We start from the raw sequence: 12,908 nt of genomic DNA on the forward strand, positions 1-12,908 counted from the left end.
TAGTATGTTGTTATGCTGTTTGGCAAAAGTATTTTATTTAGAAAGCAAGTCTTTCTTGATTATTATAATCACAGGAAATTAGGCAAAGATAGTTACTGCATTGTGTTGCCGAGGGGTTGACAAGACAAAGCCTGGAACACTGTACTGTTGCTAACTTAATGGGTTACCCACATAATAATTTGCCCTATTTATGTACATTGTGTGGGGGAATATATACTGTATATTAGATACAAGTAGATAAAAAACTAAACGGGCCTAAGGATGCAAAAAATAATTTAAATTATTTTATAATTTTCAAGAGATTGGAAATTATCTTGCAGGAAATGACTACCATTTTGACATCAACAGCTGTATAGTCCTTGTGGCTTAGCGCTTCTTTTTGATTATAATAATAATAATAATTGACATCAACATCAGCACATTTCTTGCTTATTGTAAGCTATAAAGGATGAAAACCTTTTCAATTTTGAATTTCATGCATTCTAAACTCTGAAAGTCAAAGAATCCTGAGGGTACTGAGCCTGGGCTGAAGGGGAAAAGGTTTGTGTATTGTTTTGAATATAGGGCCTTTGTGAGCAGTGGCCCAGGGGTTTTGTAAAGAGTAAAATAAATATAACTGACTTTCCTGATGGAACATGCAAAGTTTAGCATTTATCAAACACACTTGTATTGAAATCCCAAATCTATACATGAGAGAGTTATAAATAGGGTCTAGAGCTTGGTGTGTTTCTGAGGTTAAAGAAGTTCAGAAATGAAGATAGATTTCTAAGTGAAGGACACACTGAGTTTAAGAAAAATCCTCCTGGGTGGAGCCTAGGAGCTGTGTGTTGTTGGTGTCTGCCTGGTCCTGGCAGGGCTGCATGAATTGTATCATGACAATGAAGTACGTAATGACGGCGCTCATCACCTGAGGGTAAATCGGTGTATTCTGATCATAAGGCTCCTTGGAGAATTGATATCTCAACCTTCTCCCTTTCTCTTCATTCAATATATGATAATTCTCATTACTTCCCAATACCTCACAAACTGTGTGTTGCATCCACTCACCGTGATGATGAAAGGACGATTGATGACAAAGAACTTGCCTCCAGTGATGTAAATGGGTGACCTTGTCAGTGCCATTGTCAGCTCCTCCATCTGGAGACAAATGGCACAAAGCTGACAAGTGGTGAAGAAGACTTAGTTACAGCGAGGAACTTTACTAAGACATTTTGCCTGTTCAAGAGGTAAAATATCTCACTAAAATTCCTTTCTGTAACTGTCTTCTTTGCCAGCTCAACCATCTGTTGACTGTCACTGATGAAAAGCTATGCTGATTCTGCAATATTGGGCTTTTTGCTCGACCGAGTTGACATAATTGCAATTCATTTATTTACCAGAACAATTAAATATATTAAATTTATTATTGAACTATATACAGTAACTGAAAAAGATAGCTGAATTGATCAAGTGTCATATTTTTGGAAATGACCGAGTTGACTGAAATGATGAACTCACATTAAACTTATCTCTGTTAGAAGTATTAAAAGGGATTCCCCGGCGTAGAATATCAATGCTGTCATTTGCCTGGGGAAGGAAGGAAGAGAGGTTAGAATTAGAATCAGGATCAGAAAATTTATTCATAAATAATTGTGCATTATAATTATTTTATATAGCTGGTCACCAAACTGGCTTCTTATTATCAACTAATCAAATTTTTTGTTAAATGTAATACAGATCTGGTATATGTAATGTAATACAGCCTCTCCTCGCTTAGCAACAAACTGGTTTACCAACAACTCAGACTTATGATGGGCTCTCTGACCCATATGTATACCTAATTAATGTATATTAGAGCTGATTTCCTCTCTTCTGTTTATTACAATATACAGTACACTACTGTATTAACATTTAAAAATATACCAGAAATGTTATAAATGGTGCAAAGATGGTTGACACAAACCCACTACCATTATATTACGATTCTTGTTTAGCGACGAATTCGTTTACCAACGTGGTCTTAGGAATGGAACTCCGTCGTTAAGTGCAGAGAGGCTGTATAACTATTTTGTAATAGTAACCATGTCTTTGATGTGTGTATATGCTCAATATATGACCAACTGGTGAATTTGATTCTAACTTTTTTGTATACAATCTTCCTTTATTTCCTCTGACTCAAGCTAGTTTACCAACAATTTTCTATATCTGTGATCTGAAAGAATAAACTTCTTTTTAACTTATTTGGGTACCTGTCTCAATTACTGTGTGTTTTGTGATTCTGATCTTTCCTTAACCATTCTTCCTACTTTATCAGTACCCTTGAGTACCTAGTACATGTACTGTAACTAATTTTCCCAAAATCTTCCTTTCTCTAGTAGCACTTAGTACCTTAGTAATTATCCGCCTTTCTTTGTAGTTCATGGCTTTCAGCTTCGGGATACGTATGTCTGCTAGCAAATCTTAGAACTTCATAAGCCTGGGGAAACTGCACTGATGAACCCTACTTGGGAATTTTCTGATGTGAATGGGTTTATGCTGAGGTTCCTGAAGGCAGTCCTTATAGTCTCCAACCTCGCCTGTGCTATCTAGTGTGTGCTTCAAGGGGTAGGTTTGGTATGATGTAAGAACATGAAGAAGTCCTGCAGTAGGCTTACTGACCCATGCTAGGCAGGTCCATCTCATGCCCACTGATATATCTATCCAACATATATTGAAAGCTACCCAGAGTTCTAGCCTCAATGACATTACTTGGAAATTTGTTCTCATCTACAACTCTGCACCAACCTAATCTTCATTTGTCCACCTTGAATCCATTGCTTGCTGCAAGTCCTGTCTTGGTTAGACAATTTCAGCACATAATTTATATTCTCCCCTATTTATTCCTGTTTTCCATTTGTACACTTTAATCATATTCCCTCTAATTCTACATCTTTCTAAAGAATGCAATTTTGGTACCTTCAATCTATCTTGTGGGTAAGGTTTCCAATACACAAGATCAACTCTGTCATTCTTTTGTATTTTCCATTCTGTAAAATGGGATCAGAACTGAGGAGCATAATCTAAACAAGGCCTTATTAAAAATATAAAAAGATGAAGTACAACCTTAGGGGTTCTATTATTTATATAGTACTTTTTGATGTGAAGCCAAGAATTCTATTAGCTTCATGGCGAACACTGCTGTGCTGTTGTCTTGGCTTTAAATTTCTGCAAACCAGAATTCCTAAATCTTTTTCATTGTTTGACTAAGGTCTATATTATTTAGCTTATAAGTATCACAGTTATTTTCTTTTTCTAAGATCAGAACACCATGTTTGTCTGCACTGAGCTGCAACTGTCACATCTCCAACTACAAACATCAGTCTGCCATGCCATCCTATAGCTTTATTGTGTCCTCATCAGAAATTATCTGATCACCTATTTCAGTCTTTTTCTTTGTTGAGTACTTGAAGTTGTGTTTTGTACTGTACTTTCTAAATAGTACCTTATCTCTGGCCCCTCTCTAAGTTTTATCATTATTATTTTGTATTTGTTAGGGTTGTGCTCTAACAGCCACTTGCTGGACCACTGAGGCTGTTGGTATTTGCTGCATTCATAATGATAATAGTTTATTTCTTTGAGCATACAGATAATGTAGATACACGAGTAAAATAGTAAGCAGAAAAGAAAGCCACTAATTATGCAATGCATTCTGGGCAACTAATCATAAGGCTTACACAGTACTTAAGAACTAGACAGTGATCTTCAGTTTTATGGCATGACTGAATAAAGATAGTGAGAGTACAGCAAGTTACTGAAATTACAACACAAATTTAATGGGACAATATATGTTACCAATCACATATGGAAGTTGAAGGAAGGAAGGCTGGAAGAACAGCACCATAAGTGAATGAAGATTGGTATTGTTGCTAAGAGAATTTGCTGTTTAGATTACATTAAGGAGATGAGATGCTTTTTAATAATAGCTTTGAAGCAAATGGCAGATAAGGGACGTTTAGATGCTGCAGGAAAGTTTTCCAGATTTTAGGGCCTTTTATGCAAAATGCTTCCATATTCAAACCAGACCATGTTAGTGTCTCCCTTAAACCATACAAGCAGCCAAACTCAATTAAGCCAAAGCCACACACAGACTGATAAGGCCACACACACACACCATATTAATTAATGTCCCAGCCAGATTATGAGGACCACAATGACACCACACTTGCCAAGTGCTTAATAACTTCTATGGATTTAGTGCTTAGCATGATCACACTCACCACCTCCTCGATGGCAGCAGCAGAGAGGGAGACCATAGTGAAGACAGCTGCTGTTTGTAGCGTCATGAGTGCTATGGTGACAACTCCATCTGCTGAGTAAATGCTGCACCCCAAACGATACGCCAGCAGATACAGCTCCGTGCACAGGATGACTACCTGCATTATACATAGTGGTGGGGCAAATTCATTAATTTTAAATTGTTTGGTAATAGTCATTAAAGCTGCACCGCACCTGCACACCAACAAGCAAGAATGAATGCATTAAATGTTTTTGCACCTGTCAACCTCTATTATGCAGATCTTAATGTTAGTCATAGCAAACCCATTGTAACTGGTGACTTTAATGCTAGGCACAAAAAGTAGGGTGATGCCACTACAAATATCCATGAAAGGTTAATCTCACTCTTATAGGCATATGCTCATGTCCATATTTATGGAGAATCTCTTATATTTATGGAGAATCTCTTGACAGGTACATAAGTTTTAATTTGTCATAGACAACCCATTACTGTGACATTATTGATGTGTTGACCATTCACATATTAGCAGCCACTGTATGCCATTGTCACCTTACCTGGTGAGATACCACACAACAAGGTTTGTAAGTACCCAAAGGCAAGAGACTAAACTTAGTGATCATAGCTCATAGCTCAAACTGGTACAAGAGCGAAAGTTCGATACAGATATTCTTAGGTCAGGGGAACTCTGCATTCTCCTGACCAAAGTCAGATGACTTACTCTCGAAGTCAGCAAACAGACTTTCCTCAAGCCTAGGAAATCCACAGAGCTAAAAACTGATGATATGGAGCACCAGACCAATAGCCCAGTGGGCTATGTATGATGAAGACAAACGTCCTTGGAAGAGAACAGAAATTTATCAATATGTGATGTAATGGTTCAGAAAACTGATAGGTCGAAGAATGAGGCACTTGTGCAACATCAAAATTGATGGACTGAACACATCAACTCCAGACAGGGACTGATTACCTCAAACTTCTCCCCTTTCAACATTCTTCTCTGTATTAGACTGAAGAAGCCACTGGCTGGCAAAACGTTTCCTCAACAGATTCCCAAATGTTACACAAGTTTCTCATTCTTCAATTTATCACAGATACTTGGCACTGGATAGCAAGATATCTACATTCCTCCATCGTATATGGCAGTACACCATATTGACCTAGTAAATAGTTCGTTGGTCAAGAGACGCGGAAAAATTTATCATGCTGCAAATATAAGCCATATAACTTATTCTGGGTTACTAACCCTCCAGGCACTGTATGGTCCTTACGGTCCTTGAGAGGGGTGTTAGACTGACCGTGGAGCCGTAGTAGCACTGCAACATGGGACCGAATATTTCCTCAGTCTCCCGGACCAGGCGGACCAGCTGGAAGTGACTCTGAACCAGCATACCAAGATGACCTCGCCGGCGACCACCAACACGCCACATGGCTGTTAGACAAGGATGGTCTTACAATAGACTCGAATCTTACAACTTGGCTCGAATCTCATTAGCTCCCGTTCCCCATGTACTGTATAACACTGATGGGCTTAACACTTCCCCTTATACTACTACTACTACTACTACTATTATTATTATTATTATTACTACTACTACGACTGCTACTACTAATAATACTAATAATAAATAATATAGAATACTCTTAACTTGTGCACATTAAAACTATAATTTATAACTCATAAAAATTACTCCATTCAAGAGACATGCCTTGATGCAGGTGAAGGGCTCTTGATCCAAGAAACAAGACTTACCATCACCTTCCTCGGATCAGACCTTATTACTTCCTATTTTCCAGGCGATGCTTGACCCTTCTAAGCTTACCGCTGCCCCTGATGATAATATTGCCTTCATTATTTACATCATTATTACCCACAGGGGTCATGAACACTTGGGGAGTAGGAGATGATCAAGCTTGATCCAAGGAAGAAGAGGATAGTTCCAGTTCAAAGGGATGAAGAGCCTGTAATATTTGTAATGTAGTTATTCCCAGTGAGGCTGTGATAAAGACCTACTGGGACCTTTGTAATATTCTTTTTTTCGCTACCACTCAGAAAATGAGTATGGTAACTCCAGCTCCACTGGACCGATACCTTTGAAGTTCTTGTAACTGATGAACCTTTAATGGAATACTTGACTATATTCTCATTGTCTTACTTAAGTCTCCCAGCAGAGACTGACATTTCATTGCTGGTGTACCTAGTTTTCCTAAATAAAAATATGATGATGGGTGCACAATAAACTAGCCATTCAGACGACACAACCCCAAAAAGTTTTTGTGGATCTTTGTGACTTGCCTTCCAGAGCGTCAGAGAGCTGGTGGTTCCAGGAGGCGAGTCCATTCTTCAGCATGTGACAGTTGATAATGAAGGAAAAGAGGAAACTCTTGAAGACGGAGAACAAGTGAAGACACACCACACAAGTTACCACACGCACCACCTGTGGGAAGTACCAAGCTTTACACACCACACATCTGTGGGAAGTACCAAGCTTTACACACCACACATCTGTGGGAAGTACCAAGCTTTACACACCACACATGTGGGAAGTACCAAGCTTTACACACCACACATGTGGGAAGTACCAAGCTTTACACCACACATGTGGGAAGTACCAAGCTTTACACACCACACATGTGGGAAGTACCAAGCTTTACATACCACATGCAGCACCTGTGGAAAGTACCAAGCTTTACACACCACACGTGGGAAGTACCAAGCTTTACATACCACATGCAGCACCTGTGGAAAGTACCAAGCTTTACACACCACACATCTGTAGGAAGTACCAAGCTTTACATACCACATGCATCACCTGTGGAAAGTACCAAGCTTTACACACCACACATCTGTGGGAAGTACCAAGCTTTACATACCACATGTAGCACCTGTGGAAAGTACCAAGCTTTACACACCACACATCTGTGGGAAGTACCAAGCTTTACATACCACATGCAGCACCTTTGGGAAGTACCAAGCTGTACACACCACACAACTGTGGGAAGTACCAAGCTTTACATACCACATGCATCACCTGTGGAAAGTACCAAGCTTTACACACCACACATGTGGGAAATGCCAAGCTTTACATACCACATGCAGCACCTGTGGAAAGTACCAAGCTTTACACACCACACATCTGTGGGAAGTACCAAGTTTTACATACCACATGCAGCACCTGTGGGAAGTACCAAGCTTTACACACCACACATATGTGAGAAGTACCAAGCATTACATACCACATGTAGCACCTGTGGAAAGTACCAAGCTTTACACACCACACATCTGTGGGAAGTACCAAGCTTCACATACCACATGCAGCACCTGTGGAAAGTACCAAGCTTTACACACCACACATCTGTGGGAAGTACCAAGCTTTACATACCACATGCAGCACCTGTGGAAAGTACCAAGCTTTACACACCACACATCTGTGGGAAGCACCAAGCTTTACATACATGCAGCACCTGTGGAAAGTACCAAGCTTTACACACCACACATCTGTGGGAAGTACCAAGCTTTACATACCACATGCAGCACCTGTGGGAAGTACCAAGCTTCACACACCACACATATGTGAGAAGTACCAAGCATTACATACCACATGCAGCACCTGTGGAAAGTACCAAGCTTTACACACCACACATCTGTGGGAAGTACCAAGCTTTACACACCACACATCTGTGGGAAGTACCAAGCTTTACACACCACACATCTGTGGGAAGTACCAAGCTTTACACACCACACATCTGTGGGAAGTACCAAGCTTTACATACCACATGTGGAAAATACTGTATATTTTCCATAAATACAGTGTTTTTTATATGTAAATTGATGGAATATATTGTAGGTAATAAAAACTAATTTGTAAATAAATAAAGGGCTCTGGTGGCCTGGTGGCTAACGCTCTCGCGGTTCACACGGCGAGGGCCTGCGTTCGATTCCCAGCGAGGGTAGAAACATTGGGCGTGTTTCTTTCCACCTGTTGTCTATGTTCCTTATCAGTAAACTGGGTACCTGGGTGTCAGTCGAATGGTGTGGGTCGCATCCTGGGACACTGACCTAATTTGCCCAACATGCGGAGCATAACAAGCGGCTTCCTATATAGTAGTATGTCATTGTTGTCAGCTAGGCCTCTATAACATGTACCTGTAGTAAATAAAGATATTATTATTATATAAAGAACCAGCGAAATGGGTGAGCGTCGCTGGGGAAGAGTCGCCATTGTTCTGAACTGACGGAGAAACGGTAGTGAAAATCGGAAGAATTTTCGTCGCTCTAGAGGTTATATTGGACTTAAAACCTCTCAAATAGGAAATTGTTGGGACTGCAGTCCTGCAGAATGTGAGAATTAGGCGACTGGACAGGACTCTGTAACTAGATGGAAAGAGGATATTACCACAGCTGAGTGATGTCTATTTATGTTGAAATTCTGGCCAGTATTTTCTTCATATTTTAGGCAGGGAGTTTTGTGTATGACACACCGTAATCTCCAAACTAATTGGTGAGTGGTATTAAGATAAATTCTCCTTCAATGTATATGTATTCATTTTTTAAATTTAATATACAGTCCACATATTTATATTAATGTTTTACCAGAATTCAACGATGAGAAATTTCAATTACTCAGATATGGTAAACACGAGGAAATTAAATCTTCATCAGAGTACAAAACAAATTCTGGCCACAAAATAGAGCGAAACACCAACGTCAAAGACCTGGGAGTGATCATGTCGGAGGATCTCACCTTCAAGGACTATAACATTGTATCGATCGCATCTGCTAGAAAAATGACTGGATGGATAATGAGAACCTTCAAAACGAGGGATGCCAAGCCCATGATGACACTCTTCAGGTCACTTGTTCTATCTAGGCTGGAATATTGCTGCACACTAACAGCACCTTTCAAGGCAGGTGAAATTGCTGACCTAGAAAATGTACAGACAACCTTCACGGCGCGCATAACGGAGATAAAACACCTCAATTTCTGGGAGCGCTTGAGGTTCCTAAACCTGTATTCCCTGGAACGCAGGCGGGAGAGATACATGATTATATACACCTGGAAAATCCTAGAGGGACTAGTACCGAACTTGTACACGAAAATCACTCACTACGAAAGCAAAAGACTTGGCAGACGATGCAACATCCCCCCAATGAAAAGCAGGGGTGTCACTAGCACGTTAAGAGACCATACAATAAGTGTCAGGGGCCCGAGACTGTTCAACTGCCTCCCAGCATACATAAGGGGGATTACCAACAGACCCCTGGCAGTCTTCAAGCTGGCACTGGACAAGCACCTAAAGTCGGTACCTGATCAGCCGGGCTGTGGCTCGTACGTTGGTTTGCGTGCAGCCAGCAGTAACAGCCTGGTTGATCAGGCTCTGATCCACCATGAGGCCTGGTCACAGACCGGGCCGCGGGGGCGTTGACCCCCGGAACTCTCTCCAGGTAAAACTCCAGATGTATAATTCATTTGAAATTAATATAGGTCCAGAGTGACTTGTGGAGAGATAGATTATGGTAGGTATCGAAGTGGGACATTTTTTGTGACCTAGGTGTCCTAAAATTCCTACGTGTCTCTGTAACCTTGACAAAGAATAATTATCTTTGTTACCATTTACTGGTATGTATCTTATGAGTTACATCAAGGTAAATTTAATTTTCCACACCACACATCTGTGAGAATTACCAAGCTTTACAACACACAAAATAGAAAACTTAAAACTGTGCAGGATAACATTCAACATATTAATAAACGAGGCAATTATAATTATTATTATTATTATAATCAAAACTAAACGCTTAACTCACAAGGGTCATACAGCGCTGCAGGGTACGGTGTGCCCCAATGACAATAAGTCACTGTCTGACTTTTTTGGGTTATCCCAGGTTCTTTACACATATGCTGCTATGTATGATAATCTATGTAACTGTATTTGTGTATACCTGAATAAACTTACTTGATCGGAGATCAGTGAGGGTGGAGAGTATAACAGAGGTAGAGTTTGTAAGGGCGGTTTGTGTAATAAGTCTTTTGCTGTCAAAGAGGGAGTCTGTGTCAAAGGTGGGGCCGTCAGCGAGGAGGGAAGATAAAGTAAGGGTGCTTGAGCGGTTATTATTATGGGGAATTATCATTATTATTATGGGGAGCGCTAAACCCGAAGCGATTATACAGCGCCTGTGGGGGATGGAAGGTATTCAGGCTTAATTCAGGGAATTGGAGCACAGATCCAATTCCCTAGATCAAGAGCCCCTCACCAGCATCAAGGAACCTCCCTTGAGGGGGGCCCCCTTGAAGGGAAGGAAGCACTAAAGTCGCAAGTCATGTAGCTCCTGGGTAGTGGGAGGTAATCAAGTTTGATACGATGAAAGTTCTTTGACGTTGGTTGGAGCTCTTGATCCAGGGAATTAGACCTGCCCTCCCTTTCCTTGGATCGAACCTGATTGCCTCCCAATCTCTGTGATTCTGTGATCAATACGGCTTTACTGCACCATGAATAATAAATCACTTGATCAAGAGCCCTTTACCGACATCAAGGTACTTTCCTCTTAGGGAGGTACCTTGCCTCCACCATGCAGTCATATAAACCACGAAACGGGTGGGGTTTGAACTCATGGCAAGCGAGTCTACAAAACTCCAGGGCGGGTGGCCTAGAAACTGGCCTGGTGTGTTAGAGCTCACTCGACATGGTATACTCCAGGTTCAAACCTTACCCGTTTCGTGGTTTGTTTGCAGTCGTGTTATTAAGATTTCGTGAACAATCATATAGAATAATGTAGCAGCAGTTACTGTATCAATTTTTTCTAAATAAAAAATGTTACCTTGACAAAGGCTGGAGACTGATAGAACCATTCCTCGGGTACCAAGAGAATGGTCTGCGCGACGCCATCAAGGCCCCAAACCAAGACGTCAGGAGCCTCCATTAATGACAAGGTCAGCACGATGACACAAAACCCACAAAGAAGTCCAATCTGCATCCGCATCGTCACCTGCAGCCCCTTCAGCGGGTCGAGGTGGGTGGCGGCCACCAGACTGTTCCAGCTGTTGAGGAGTCCACACACCCGCTGTCCACCGTACAGTAAGCTGAGCACTTGAACCCAGGCGTTCATCAGGTTCCCACCGATGAGCAGCACCACCAACATCTTAATATCAAATATGGTAATATTTTCCTGCGTCTGATGAATCTCCGACTGAGAAAACATGGTGACTCCACCTACCACAATGGTTACCATCAGTACCGTGAGGTAGATAGCGGTAATCACCGATTGGAGAAAGGCGAAAGTACACCACTTCATCACGTATTGTCCTCTGCTTACGTTGTAGGTGAAAGGTAGAATGCTCAACACCCGCAGACACATTCTCAGGGGCCGGAGTGATCGGCGAAAGATATTTGGGAAGCTTGCTTTGTGTGGGGTTTCTGGGACAAGGAACAAACTCTTCGTCTCGAGCTCCTGCTTGAAGGGCCACAGCAACATTTTCTCATTCTCACACAACTCGAAAGCCTCGTCGAATCTCTGCCTTAATCTTCTCTCAGTTTCTGATGGAGAAAGGACCTTCACAGCCCATATCTTGCCCTTCTCTGCCTGCTCGCGTCTTGGAAGCCACCTACTCTCTGCTGACACAAAACCCATAGTGGAGAGACACATCCACCACCTCTGGCATCAACTTCAACCCTAAGGCAATCAACATCATGCACGGCTGGTTTATGAAGCTTGTAGCACACTCACACCCCCACCAACCCCCTTGACACACCCTCGAATTATGTGAGGGGAAAAATGGCAGTACATCCCCGCCCACATCCAGACCGCCTGCGTGACCCAGGGTGAGTCGACTTGCAGGTGAGCAGAGGTACAGCAGTAAAGGCAGAAGGTACCACATGACCCTAATCAAAAAACACATCATTAAAAAATATTTAAGATGTCAGATGATTACATTATTATTATTAAATTATCATCGAAACAATATCCAAAACGATAAGGATAATAACTTGAATCGTAATTGTATTTACAAAGGGCGAATTTTATTCTTTGCTAATCCTACCATCATACACCAGCACTCAGTAACACACCTTCGTCCCCGCCTCACCCACACAATCAATTCCCAACTCTCTCACTTACAATGAGGAGAGACATTGCCAAATCAATGAGAAGCGGGGATGCGATACGTACACTTATGAATAAATCATTAAGCATAAATGTCCCAAAGATTTTCTAACGCTCTCCTTTCAAAATAATCATGACCATAAATTTTAAGGGGTGGAGTGGTAAGCCAGTGGAAGGCCTCGGTCAGATGAGCGGAAGCTCCAGCGGTGGGTCATCAAATGACTAATACCCGCCTCGGGAAACAATTGTCCTGTCTCCTGACCAATCTTACCTAACCTTTCAAATTATTACCATTTTCACGGGAAAGAACTAAATCCGTATGGGTTATATAAAAGGAAAATAAGAGACAGCTCGTGAACATTCTTTAATTTAAATTTGACTGCATCTTCATCAGAAGCGCCAGACTTGGCTTGACAATTGGCATAAAAACTTTGTACTTAATACCAGAGTATGATCATGGTGCCATACAGCGCCTGGAGAATGGGAACCAATCAAGTTGAATTCATTCAAGGCAGGGGAGGGCAGCTTCAGTTCACTGGATCAAGAGCCGTTCGC

The 12,908-nt window shown here is 41.4% G+C and overlaps 1 protein-coding gene across 3 annotated transcripts; it reads right to left on the minus strand.

The window, feature by feature from the left end:
• Positions 1-207: 207 nt before the first annotated feature.
• On the minus strand, positions 208-12,126 carry LOC128698514 (uncharacterized). Of its 3 annotated transcripts, XM_053790770.2 has the most exons (7): positions 11,073-12,126; positions 6,549-6,690; positions 5,551-5,684; positions 4,236-4,391; positions 1,498-1,566; positions 1,048-1,137; positions 208-907 (listed from the first exon to the last, which is right to left on the minus strand). In XM_053790770.2, exons 1-7 carry the CDS (start codon positions 11,895-11,897, stop codon positions 788-790), a joined length of 1,536 nt encoding a protein of 511 aa, XP_053646745.2. In that variant the 5' UTR covers positions 11,898-12,126; the 3' UTR covers positions 208-787. The 3 variants fall into 3 exon arrangements, 2 of the variants coding, with proteins under 2 accessions (XP_053646745.2, XP_053646746.2); XR_008408476.2 differs by lacking the exon at positions 208-907 and having other exon boundaries at positions 1,071-1,137; positions 5,499-5,684; XM_053790771.2 differs by lacking the exons at positions 208-907; positions 1,048-1,137 and having other exon boundaries at positions 1,436-1,566; positions 5,499-5,684.
• Positions 12,127-12,908: the final 782 nt, after the last annotated feature.

This window comes from Cherax quadricarinatus, chromosome 88, assembly GCF_038502225.1.
Source record: "Cherax quadricarinatus isolate ZL_2023a chromosome 88, ASM3850222v1, whole genome shotgun sequence".
NCBI lineage: Eukaryota > Metazoa > Arthropoda > Malacostraca > Decapoda > Parastacidae > Cherax > Cherax quadricarinatus.